This window comes from Tauraco erythrolophus, chromosome 2 (assembly GCF_009769465.1).
Source record: "Tauraco erythrolophus isolate bTauEry1 chromosome 2, bTauEry1.pri, whole genome shotgun sequence".
Classification (NCBI taxonomy): Eukaryota; Metazoa; Chordata; class Aves; order Musophagiformes; family Musophagidae; genus Tauraco; species Tauraco erythrolophus.
Window position 1 is genome coordinate 10,929,764 of NC_141466.1, and position 13,427 is coordinate 10,943,190.

The 13,427-nt window shown below is 43.2% G+C and overlaps 1 protein-coding gene across 1 annotated transcript in view; it reads left to right on the forward strand.

Annotated features, from left to right (window-relative positions):
- The window catches only part of ECHDC1 (ethylmalonyl-CoA decarboxylase 1), a 38,408-nt gene extending 25,304 nt beyond the window's left edge, over nt 1–13,104 (forward strand). The window contains exon 6 of the mRNA XM_086632090.1: nt 12,698–13,104. Coding sequence (XP_086488216.1) covers nt 12,698–13,103 — 406 coding nt within the window. The 3' untranslated portion in view covers nt 13,104. The remainder of the gene's footprint in view (nt 1–12,697) is intronic.
- Nucleotides 13,105–13,427: the final 323 nt, after the last annotated feature.

Genomic DNA, 13,427 nt, shown 5'->3' on the forward strand with positions numbered 1-13,427 from the left:
ATGATGTCAAAGGCTTTACTAAAGTCTAGGTGGATGATATCCACTGCCTTTCCCTCATCCACTAACTGGGTCACCTTATCATAGAAGAGATGGCGTTAGTCAAGCAAGACCTGCCTTTCATTGAGAGCAGCCCTGAGGAGAAGGACTTGGGAGTGCTGGTGGATGAGAAGCTCAACATGAGCTGGCAATGTGCGCTGGCAGCCCAGAAAGCCAACCGTATCCTGGGCTGCATCAAAAGAAGCGTGGCCAGCAGGTCGAGGGAGGTGATTCTGTCCCTCTACTCTGCTCTCGTGAGACCCCACCTGCAGTACTGTGTTCAGCTCTGGAGTCCTCAACACAAGAAGGATGAGGAGCTGCTGGGACGAGTCCAAAGCACTTGGTGGCTTCAGCTTCCTACTTCTTCCTGGATTCTATAGTTAGTAAGAAATGGATTGCTACTGCTGTAACTCAGCAGTCACAAAATAAATCAAATTATAAATTCTTATGTTAAATAAACACCTATTGTGCTTAAACTGTTGTATGTTTAAGAACTTCTAGTGTATCCATGGTCTGTTACTAGGTATTATTCTCCTGTTCTGTTCTGTGTGTTAATGTGTTCATAAACAAAAGCAAATACATAGAGAAAAAAACAGTAATTTCAGTTAGTGTGGGTTTGTTCATACGTGCAAGAGAGAGAAAGATTGTAAATAGAAAGATACCAGGGGAAATTACACTTGTGGTGATAAGAGAATTGGTCACACTCTTAGGCATATTTGAGGAGGATCCGTTACAGTTTTCTGAAATGTGCCTGTTTCTTGTCCAGCTAGTCTGAACATACCATCAGTTAGTGATCTGATGCTGGCCTTAGTCCCTCAGCAATATACCTAATGTCCTATATTAAAAAGTAACGAGCTGAAGAAGCTAAGTTACTGTTCTAATGTAGAATTTTAATGTTAAATTTTCTATCCCATTTATGTCTTTTTTGAGATATGTCATTGTGCTCCCTTCCCCCTCCCCCCCCCCCCCCAAAAAAAAAAAAAAGCAGCTCTGAAATCATATATAGTATCTGGAAAACTTAAAACTTAGGTCACAGCCACTGTGATCATTTAAAAAAGAACCACAAATCTCAGCATTTTTTGTTTGAGATTATTAAGATGGTATCCTGACAAAATGGCAACGTTTTGTTATAATTTCCTCACCAGTGATTACAAATAAGTGTGCGATCTCCCTTAGCCTTGGCCAGAAAGCGTGGTGTGGGATGTGCAAATCGGCATCAGCAGCACTGCGCGCAGGCAGAGCTGCCTTTCGGAGCGTGTCTCGTTACCCCGGGTCTCGCGAAGGGTTGTTAGCGCGACGTCACGACGTTGTTTTAAATCCTTTAGTGCTGTAGGTTGCCAAAGTGTAGTAGATCAAATCCATCAGGAAGCGTCAGAGCAACTCGAACCTTGCAGCTCTTAGGGCTGATGTCAAGAAGTTCTGTTCCTTTCCAGTGGGCTGGCTTCAGCGAGTGAGGTGATCTTGGCCTTTTTGACATTGGAGGTGCCAAGTTCTGAGCCGGAGTCTTGGGAAGCTCCCCCTCACCTTTCCGTATCAGCAGCAGAGATGAGCAAAGAATATGACTGAAATGCTCCTGCTTTAAGGGACTCTCAAATTTGGTCCAAGGGAATTTTGCTCTGTTTTCCTTGGTCTTGATAAATGTATACAATGGAAATAAAGATGTGGGAAATCGAGGTTATAAACACAGGTGTATATGCTTCACAAAAGCGTGCACATAATTTAGCAAATACAATATTTTCAATTTTAAAACAAGCTCCAGTGTACTTTTTTGGTATCTAGATGAATACTAGCATTCAGATTTGACTAAAAATTTCAATTATCAAACACCTTTACCTCTGAGTGGTCTTTTTCATCAAAGAATCTGGTAAAATGTTGCTGTATCCTTTCTGATGGAAATTTTTGCTTTAGACTAAAAGGCATATCTGTTGTTGAAAATGTTTGCTGGAATGAAATCCAAATAGCTGTAGTTCCTTTTTTGGAAGGAAAGACTCCTGTAACATTTTAGATTTCCAGCATGAGTAATTTTTATGTGAGAGTTATTTTGGCATTCACTCACTTGTGTATTGAGACTTTGGCAGCCTGTAAAGAATAGCCAAAACCTGCTTCATGGGTAGGGCCTGAGTGCTATGTCAAGATGAGAAAATAGTTGTATGGCGTCTTGATTTTGGCTGGGATAGAGTTAGTTTTCTTCTTAGTAGCTGGAATAATGCTGTGTTTTGGATTTAGTATGGCATTTGGTATGAGAAGAATGTTGGTAATAGACTGATGTTTTTAGTTGTTGCTAAGAAATTAAGGACTTTCCAACTTCCCTTGCTTTGCTTGTGTGCAGGTGCACGAGAAGCTGTGAGGGAGCATGGCCAGAGGAACTGACCCCAACTGGCCAATGCGATATTCCATACCATATGATGTCATGCTTAATAGATAGATGAGGGTTGGCCAGGAAGTTCTCTTTCTCTCTCTCCTGCAATTGCATTTTCAGGATTTTTCTCTGGGATCACTAGCTGGGAACGGGCTGGGCATTAGTCAGTGGGAGGTGAGCAATTGCACTGTACATCACTTGTTTGTATATTCTATTATTATAATTATTTTATTTCACTGATTAAATTATTCTTATCTCAACCCACGACCCTCCTTACCTTTATCCCTCCGATTTTCTCCCCCATCCCCTGGGGTGGGGTAGGTGAGCGAGTGGCTGCTGGTGTTTGGTTGCTGGCCGGGTCAAAACCACGACGTACCATAATGGAGGTTGCAGTGTGCCTGTGACTGGGACCCATTGACACCGGGGTAATATAAATAAAGTCATAGCTGGGAATTAGAAGAGGAGGAGAGCGTTAGTGAGACATTGGTTGTTTGCAGGGGAGGAGAAACGGGGTGGTACCGCATGGATTGCTGTCGTACAACTGCGGGGAGGAAGGAGGATCCAGGCAGTACGTTTTGAACGATGGGGCTTCAGTCCCACTTTGTGGCTCGGGTGATTCATGCCATTTACAGAGTTTATATTCTACGCTTCAGGGGAATTACAGCTCCCCGGTGTAACTATCTGCTTTATTATCTTGGTTCTGTGTGCTCAGATCGTGCTACAAGCCTTGTGTGCGCTCGTAAGCCTTTGTATAGCCGTGCTGCTCCTTCCCGTGTGTGCACAGGGTGTTGTCAGATGGATCCGAGGCAGCACCCGTGGACTGGGGACTCTTTATTGATAACTGTGTAACTGTAAAAAGTCCATGTCTTTCCCACATCAGTAAAGCCTTTTAATTTACTTTTTCTGCTGTTGTCTGGGTCTCCTCAGCTCACTGGAATGCTCAGGCATGAGAGCGGGGATGAGGGCACAGTGTATGGCTCACGCAGCTTTTATGTCCCATCACAGCGTGCGAAGGGGCCGCACGATGCGTGTGTCGTATGTGACAGCTGGGGTGGAGGGGGGTGGGTGCCCGAGCCCCCCAGGCAGCCCTCTCCACAGCCCCCCTGTGCGGTGCTGCCCACCTTCCGGCACCCGCAGGGGGGGACTGCACCCCAGGCTGGGGGAGACCCCTGTGGGCATCGCATGTGGGGTGTGATACATCCCAGTGGGTGACACATCCCAGTGTCAGCCTGAGAAAGGGGGCAGATTCACTTTGCAGCTTGGCCAAATGTTTCTTTCCTGTCAGTTTATTGAAAAACGACTGGGGGGGGGAAAAAAAAAAAAGGCTCGTCTTTCTTTAATACCACTTGTGGAGTTTTAATCAGTCGTGCTTTTTTGGGTCCCTATTTCTTGCCCTGTGATCTGTCGTCTAATTCGAGTTTCATTCCAGCTACAGAAAAAGTCTTTTTATAACTTCCCAACATTCAGCTTCATTTATCCCTTTTAGAAGAAATGTACCTTTTTATAGCACGCTTTTGTGTCTCCGGCTTCTGTGAAGCCATGGGTGAGAAAGTGTCAAGCCTGAGCTAAAAAACTAGATTTAAACCCCCTAGTCCAGGTCTGCTTGGTGAGCCTGCATCTGTAGCTGACTTCTGGGAGATTGTGGTCCATCAAGAGGTTGGAAGAGCCACCTGTGTGGATGGCAGCCAGTATGACAGCGAGCATCACCTACGGGGACTTCTGGAGTGTCCTACCTACCTTGTCTTGCTTGAGGCTGCCCTGCTCCCCTTGCAGGGTATTAGCAACAGCTTCTTTCCCTGTATTTCTTTCCTTCCATAATCCCTCTCTTAAATTAACAGTCTTTCTTGGCCGTCTTTTAGTCACTCTCCTCTGATCAGGGAAGTGCTTAAGAAATAGACCTTTTTTCACTTCTCTGGTCATTCTTACACTATCATGTCTGGACCAGTTTTGGCCTGGGTCTTGCTGACTCACAAGGCTGATAGGCATCCTCTTAATTTTTTTCAGTACAGGCTTTGCTCTAGATGAGATGCTGGATTTTGGGGCATGCAGATTTCTGTATCTGCCTGTTATAATTTAACTCCTGTTATTCACAGGATCTTTTTCTAGTAACAATATAATTTTTGTGTTTCTTTCCTGGAGTGGCTTCCTTTGAAATTGGTAACTTTGCAGCCTCTTTGAATTGACTCTTTTCCTTTTGGAGGCTCATCTTCCATTGAACGTCCAAATGTTTGGGCAATAAATGGTGGAGTTATCCACACCTTAAGCTCCTGTTTATTCTTGGAGACCATAGTCCCCCTAAAACGGCTCATGTCTATTTAGCAGTTTCTGCTCTGCTGTCCCTGTGTTCCATCTCTGCCTCCAACTCTTTTGTTACACCATCTTCCGTGGTTTTTGATCTAGGACTCTACTTTTCAGAATTTTAGCATCAATCAAATGTTTTGTGACTCTAAATGAAATTATGACTTTGTCATTCATTGTTCTGCATTTTATTTGACTCTGGGTGGTGTGAAAGAGCATGATAGTCATGTTATAACTAGTTATTTTAAAGTTTCCATTGAAGAGTGCATCTCTCATTGTTTAGGTCCATCTGCTCCTCTCTAGGAAGTGGCCTGGGGTTTCCCAGCCAATCCAGAAGAACATTAACTCTTGCTTAAGAAAATACATCTGTAATTAGGGTCTCTTTTTGGATTGGATTTTGACCCTGATTCTTAGGGCTCCATAAAATGCATTGGAAAGTCTCACTGGAGGGCAGAAAGTAAGGTGGTAAAGGCAACATCCTATGGAGACTTTAGGTATTTTCTCCTAGGCTGCTTTATGTAAACCTTGATTCTTAGCTCTTGTTGTGAGTGGGGAGAAAGTGGATGCACTAAGAGTGTTACAAAATAATTCAGTAACTATAAATAAAAATCCATATAATCTGTAAAGCAATTTGAAAAGAGCTGTGAGAAAAGAGAGCTCTCGTGTTGGTGAGATTTCTTAAGCTGGCATCAAGCCTACTCCTTTGACATCGCGTTTTCAAGCGTGCCTAGAACACTCTGTACTTGGGAGGCTCAGTAGGAGTTTTTTATTTTGGTTCTTGGGTATCAATTTATTTAAACCTCAAGTGAAGAAGATGTATTGTTTTGTTTTGGTTTAATCACTGAAAGGATTTGAGGGCTGACTTTCTGATGGGCTTATTAAAATAGTAGCTGGACCTACGTCTTTTCATTGCATTCCCACCCTGTAAAGGTTACAGATTGAAGCTCATGAATAGGAGAGATCATTAATGTGCACAGTCTTCTTTTACCCTATTGAAATTTGGGATTGCAGAGCCACTTTGTGCAATTGTGTCTAAGATATCACAAGGGACATAGTTTCCCCAAACTCTCTTAAACCATTTTGGTTTCATTTTTATATTCTTTGGTGGTTACCATTTAGTCATCTGTCAAGTGAATACTTGCAACTAAAGGATTTTCAGAAAGAGCAAAGATTTAGAGGGTTGTTCTTATGACGCCAGTCTGCACGGACTAACACCAAAAGCATGTAGGACAAATCCTCAGTTTTATCGGTTTTACAGTATTTTCACTTTGGAAGTCTCACTTCGTGTTGCCAGATCTCTGAAGCAGCAATTGCTGTAATGTCCAATGGCCTTATTCTTTCTCTGCATAGGGCAGAAACATGAGAAGCTCTTCATGAGAGGGAAGGTATGGGAGAGGAGCAGGGGGAATTAATACTACCAAGCTGTGCTGAGAAGGCGCAGAGCAATCATGGCTGGCCGATATTCACTCCATTGCTACAGTTCAAAAATCTGCTAAATATAATTAGCAAGGAGTTTACTTATTAAATGTATAATCGAGGCTTTTTGGTCCTTTAAGCCTATCCAATTAATCAAGTGAGATTGAAAGATAAGGGAAATTGACTTACTCTTGTCAGGATGAATCCACTTCTTAATCCCCCAATTCTCTGAAAATATTTTGGTGATAGACAGTGTAGTAAGATAGCTGAATTTCAGAAAAATCTTTGGCTGTTTTGTCTAGATGATCTCTTTTATAGAGTACCTAGGTAATTATTTGATAGTGTAGTGATAAAGAGACTGACAAGACACTGCACTGGATAGGTAGAGATGGATTAATTAGTCCCAACTTGCTTTTTGGAAAAGACTGTCTTATTCTTGAGAGTCTAATTCTAAGAGCATCTGTCACGAAAATTGAAATAAGGGCTGGAAACTGCTCATCAGCAGCATTGCTGACTAGCTAAATTATTTTAGTGTAGTACCGCATATTTCTTCTGCAGAATATTCTTCCCACAGTACCTTGCTGCTTCAAAATTCATTTTTATCAAAAATGACTGGTTAATGCAGTTGTTTTAAAGTGAGCTTCTGCAATAACCATGGAGGGCTTGTGTGTTGGAACATGGAACAAAGCTAGAACTAGGTTCTAGCACCCTTTGGTGCCCCTGCCTGAGCCAAGGACCTGAAGCTTCAGAATTGGCTGGCTGCCTTTGCAGCACCGGGGCTGGAAGAATTGGAGGAGACCACCAGGACTTGGGGTTATGGGCAGGGCAGGTGCTCCCAGTGTGTGCTGCAGCCACTCATCATAGATTTGCTCAGCCCTTTTGTGGCTGTAGGAAGAGCTTTATCCTGCCATTGGCTGAAGACCCTTTCACACGCTTGCATTTCCTCAGGCATGGATGGACCTTGATTTTCATGTGCCATGGTGAACAGTACAGGAGATCCCAGCTATTCAGATCCTGTAGTTGTACTGAACTCTGGATGCCTCTGGCAATTCTTTTGCCTCCAATTAAAGATTCAAGGTGACTCCTCTCTTTTATGGAAATACTTTTACGTCCAATCACCCACTCCTACCTCATCTGGACGATTGTTGTTTTTCAGCTGTCCACTTTAAAGTGCTTTTATTTTTTATTTTTTTTGGCAAAGCCAGAGATGATGTATGCTGCCTAGAAGATATAAACCTGAAATAAAGGACTTCACAAATCAGGGCTTTTGTTGTGTAGTTAAAGAAACAGGTAGTTTAGTTCTTATCCTGATGCTATGAATTTAACAATCAAAACTCTCCCTTGCTTTGTTTTAACTTACTGTGACACCCTAGTTGACTTAAAACATCCCATCTACTGCATGGGTTCTGCCTTGTGTGTAGGAGCAGCACTTTTTGGTGGGTTTTGCATGCATCAGCAAGAGGAGAAGGGAGATCAGATTACAGATATTACCCGTGTAACTCTCTATCTGATGCCTAAGTCACAGTCACTTGCTGCAAGATGCCACCGCCAATAGCGGGATCTCCTGTGCCGCCTGGGATGCTGAAGAAGTGTAAGGAAAATGGAGTGAGACTATGAGGTGCAATGTGCAGGTGAAGCGATGGGACAGGGAGTGTATTTTGAGTGTTGAGAAGGTGCAGTAGGAGAACAGGGAAGAAGTGGACAATGGACTCTGGCTCTCTTGCTTACTTAAGGTCCAGCATGTATTTGAGAGGTGCTGCTGCAGTGGATGGTTCTGGTAGCACTCATCAAGCAAAGTTACAAAATCCTAAACTAGTTACACCTGAGCTTTTGTCACTTGCAAGCAAGGTCATCAAATTTTCACGCCCACCTGGCAAAACAAGTCCCATTTGCATGATAGACACCATCCACAGATAATGTCCTACTTGACCTCTAACAAATTCTTAAACTTGCACTTCCCAGCAGTCTGTATTTTTAAAAGCTGTTTTGGCCACATGTCAGCATAGCATGGCTGTTGCTTGATTTAACAAGAGTTAATTAAGCTGATATCACATTGATGAGTGTATGATGAGAAACATACATATCGGGGAAAGTGTATGACTGCATTGTATATCAACTTTGTTCTTCTGTTTACTGGTTAAAACAAATGTTTGGCCTTTGATAGCCTTCTTTCTGTTACCATTTTCCTGATGTTTTTCTTTTTTCTTTAATTTCTCTCTTTTCCTGTGCTTAAAATAGTTGTGTGTGTTTGGATGGTTGGTTTGAAAGCCTTTGATATCAATACTGTGTTCTTGCTGTCTGCACTGAGTAATGACAGTCAGCCAAAATGCACGTGTGGCTGACCATGGCCATTGCTTTTCATGCGTCTGGATGTCTTGCATCTATATTTTGCAGAAATGTCCAGTTCTATTTGAAGATTTCTTATTACTTCTATTTCTGTAACTCTTGCTCTAGAGCACGTAAAAGTTATGGATGTCTTTTAATTGTATCCCAAGGCCTTTGACTCTGGTTTAGAGGATTTTCCACCTTATGTTGCTTCAGTCACCTTGTAGATAAGTGTTACCAAAATTTATAGCAGAAGGTAGCATATTTGGTGAGAGAACTTACTATGACCCAAAGGCATAACTTTGCTTATTATTGCGATGGTTTGAGTGCAGGAGGCCAAAGTACTTGCGGGGGAGATACAAGTCATCTCCTGCAGTTCTGGCTGCCCTCTCTCAGCATAACCATAGCTGAAAACCAGGTGCTGCAGCACTGTGTGATGCCGCTGCCTCCCTCTGTGGTGTGCCAGTCTCATGCCAACTAAAAGGAGAAGATTGGAAGTCAGGAGCTGTGTCCTTACATGACACTGGTAGTCAAACAGGGATGGGAACAAAATCCAGGTTGCTGACAACACGTTTAATGTTTTAGGCATCCGTTTTTCCGTCATGGGTTTCAGAAGCATCATGGCAAGAGCTTTTAAAGTACATAAAATAGAGTGATGGTATTTGTCCCTCCCTAGTAAACTTCATTAGTGCCTTTGTCTCGTCAGAATGCTGGATATAATTCAAACCTCGAAGTCCAGGATATGAGGTAAGGGCCAGCAGAGATATTCATCTAATCTTAATTCTGCCCAAGGAACTGATTATAGCTGTTGGAGCAGTTCAGTAACATGAGTACAATAAAAAGCGGGTATGAAAAACTGAGAAAATACATTTTTGTTTGGATTTTCATCTTTCGTTGTATACGCTCCAGCTTCGAGTAGCTGGGAAACAGGTTAGGAAAGCAAAGCACAGCTGTTAGCTCACAGCAAGTGCCGCCTCTGAGGAAGCACGTGTACCTGTTTAAGGATGGAATTTGTTCGGTCGCGTTGCTAATGGCCAACAAGGTTTTCTCCTCACGTGCAGTGCCGGTGATGTGATGTGATGCAACGTGACAGTCGCTAGTTTGTGGGCGCAATGAGATGTGATGGAGTGAAGGAATCCTCTGCTCAGAGGTGGAGGGTTTGTAACATTTAGTGTGTCTGAGAACATTTTAAAATGTACAGCAGGAACATTTGCTGTAGCTCGTTTGCTTTAGATGACTAACCCAAAATTGGATGTGGCTCATGGTGGCTGTGCTTTCTTCCTAGGGGTGTTGTACTGGTTGTAACATGGAAATAAAATGTTCTCAAAGGAGGTTTCAGCTGCACTTTGGTGCTTGTATTACCTTAACCTCTTATTTCCAATTTAAGTTGTGAGGATTTTGCTACCCTTCATATTTCTAAAGGATGTTTCTCTGCTTGTAAGGTCTTCAGTTACTTTGTAGATTAGTTACATTTAATAAATATTTTTCAGTATTGTCATGCAACAGATTTTCTTCTTTTTTTAGGGCAGAGAAGGCATGTGTCTAGCATCCTAGTGGTATGACCTTCCCCTGGGATACAGGAGATCCAGATTTTAGTTCCCTTGACCTGGAAGACAAGAACAGGCATACTGAGTCAAATCAGGGTTCATTTTGTATTCATGTACTTTCTGTCTTGGACAGGGCCAGTACTAGGTGCACAAGGTACAGACAGCTCAGGAATAGCATAGTACTTCGGTCTTTTCAGCTTTTTGTTGTCTACCTCTTTATGTTTAGTAATGCTTGATGTACTTCTCTTACATAAGTTCATCTAATGGGAGATCAATCTGTCATGTCTCAGAAGGTAGACTCAATCCCTTTGATAAAATAAAAAGGGAAATATTTATGCGAGGCTGCAGCTGGTGATGTTCAGAGGCTATCCCAGGCTAGCTTGGCAGCGGCATACACCTCTTTAGACCTCAGATCCGGTCTCCATTGTTTTCTTGGGCATGGGGACTGGAAGTTAGTGGTATACCTAACAGAGAGCGTGATGGGTGGTTTCTTTAAGCACTGGTGTGACTTCGGGAGAGGATTCATAGTTGACAAGTCTGAAAAAACATAGATAACTTTCTTAAGCATGAAGGAGATCCAAGACTGCCTTTGCTGACCACCATTTATCTCAGTATTTTCTGTGGAGCTTGTTCAAAGGAGTGTTGTAGGGAGAGGTGAATCCCAATGAGATCCTGGAAGTTGCAGCCTCAGTCTCTCTATAGGTTTAGTTGTCAGTTGTTTATTTTCCATTCATCATATTTGGTGCCATTTTCTCAGAGGGAGGTGAAGATTGTGCAGAGTAACAGAGCCTTTCCCACATAGTAAACATTTCCAACTTTTTTCTTGTTGGTGCTGATGGATCAGCTGGCCTTCTAATGTAAAGTTTGACTTCCCATGGGAACTTCAGAGTGCATTGACCCAACTTCCCAGATGAGTCCATTCACTGCCCTCAGGATGTCTGCTGAAATGCCTGGCCTAAGGCCTGAACCTAGGTGCCTGGGACAGCCTCAGATTCAACATGCAAGCACAACATTGTCTTGCTGACCTGAAGTAGCTGTCTTATGACTGCCTGCAGATTGTATAGCATCAGATACCTAGCTGTATATGATCGCTTCTTTTTTAATGCTTTGCATTGCTCAGCACACTAGAATTAAACCCTTAATAATGTTTTCATTATTGCTTTCCCAGTGGGACACAGCGTGTCAGCAAATTGCAAAGTAAGCTGAGCCAGTAAAGGAGTTTTGGAATACTTGCAGTCTTCTTTTTGGAGAAGAGAGTCTCGAGCTCCCTGGGATTTGCTGGGTTTGGGAAGCACTTGCTACTGTTAGTGAAAAGCCTTTCCTCCCCTGCAATGTTCTGCTCTCTTCCTTTTGTCACACAGCCTTCCTCCACTATCTCTACAAAAAGGCTTTCATGCAATCTGGCATGTCAGCTGTTGCCTTTGTGCATTGTGTTGGATCTGGGATAAAGCGTAAGCTCTTCAGCCCTGGCGCTTTATAGTGTGGCGTGAATGCTGATGGTGCTCTGGTTGAGAAAAAAGCAACTGAGCAAACTATTACAATTAACAATAACTAAGCAGATTCGGGAACTGAGCGTTCCTACAAGTAGCTGCAATTTAAAAGGCTTTCCTTTTCTTTCCCCTTTTAAAGCTGTTCACCTTGGTATTTTCATTATGGAAAACTGCATTGTTAGGAAACAGACTTGTGTGTAGATCTCAGTGTTACAAGATTTATCTTCAGAAAGCCAATTAGTGCTTGAAGTAGAAGCTAATCTACTTCACAAGTGTAATTTACATCCCTTGTCTTACAAAGAGCAGCGAGCAACCACACTGCACAACACCATCTTAAGAAAGAGCAAGTACTGGTCTGTTTCTGTACGTCTTTTCTGTATGTTTCTGCTTCTAGAGGCTTTTTTCACTAACCTAATGTGTGTCAGTGTGAACACTCTGTGGATACAGGACCATCGGCTGCCACAGAGCTCCTCCAGCGAGGCAGCGTAATCAGCCCTAGGGTGAGTTCTTAAACAGGGGAGGTGACAGACTGTAGAAAAGGAGCAAAGATGTGCAGTCTTTGAAAAGAGGAATGCGACTCTACCTTCTGGAGGGGAGCAATTCTATTTCACACTGTAAGCATAAATAGAAAGCAGTTCTTTTAGACGTTGTGAGCCGTAAGTTGAGCATCCATCCTGACTTCCCTTAGAAATCAAACTCACACGGACCCTCTAAAGTACAGAACAAAAAAAAAACCCCAACTGTGCTATAATCAAGCACCAGGCTGCTGACAGAACCTCCCTGGTGCAGATCAGTACTAAGACCTCAATCCGTCCTCTTGAGAAATACGTTTTGTGCGTTAGTTTGCTTGTTTTTTACCCAAAACCCTGTTTTAGGCATGAATTAGCAAGACAGTGTTGGCACTGTGAGTGTGACATGTCCTCCATCTTTGCAATTCTATTTTCAAACACTTTTTAGAACTGACTACAGGTATCGGTGTGGGCACTAAGCATCTTTACTTGTGGCAGCCAACGTATCTCATTTTGAGGAGGGCCAAAAGCTGCAGCTAAGGCACCAGGTGATGTAAAAATTAAGATTCCCCAGTTCTGGCTGTAATCAGCGTGCTGTCAGGTTGTATCAGCCTTTGGAAGCAGAGGGGAGGAGAAAATAGAAAATCGCGTGCGGGCGGGTCGAACACCGAAGTCGATGCACGGATTGACCTCTGCGTGTTTGTTCTTCATCGACAGGTTGATGACGCCTGGGAGTGAAATTCGATTTGTCCATAAGCACATGGGTCTGGTGCCAGGCTGGGGAGGAGCCGCCCGGCTGGTGCAGATCGTCGGCGGCGGGGCTGCCCTCCGGCTGCTGAGCGGGGCAGCCGGGGTGGACCCCGAGAGAGCTTTGCACCTTGGGCTCTCGGAGGAGACGTTGTCATCGTCTGATGAATCCGGAGCGTTAGAAGAAGCCCGAGCCTGGCTGAGTCAGTACACAGAGGGTCCAGCCAGTGTGATTCAGGCTGTGAAAAAGGTGGTGACAGCAGGAAGAGAGCTACCACTGGAAGCTGCCCTAAGGACAGAGAAGGACATTTTTGGAACTGTATGGGGTGGGCCTGCCAATTTGCAGGCATTGATTAGAAGACCAAAACATAAATGACAGTCAATGCGTAAGAAACATTCTTGACTTTTTTTGCAAGCAAAGTTTTCGCTAAAACAGGCATTAAACTGAATCATTGAAGGATTTACTCATTTAAACTGGGATTAACATTCCTGTCATTCACATCAGGCAGACGTATTTGGTGTGCAACCACAGAGAAATCCCTGGCAGATTCTTTACTGTCCTAATCACTCACTGAATGGAGATTAGTGAAATTAGTATGTAAAGGTAAATACTGTGCTGAGAATAGAACTATAATTCTTTTGGAATGAGGCTGAACGTTTTCTTTGGGGTTAATTTTGGTTTTCTAAATGGTATGGAAAT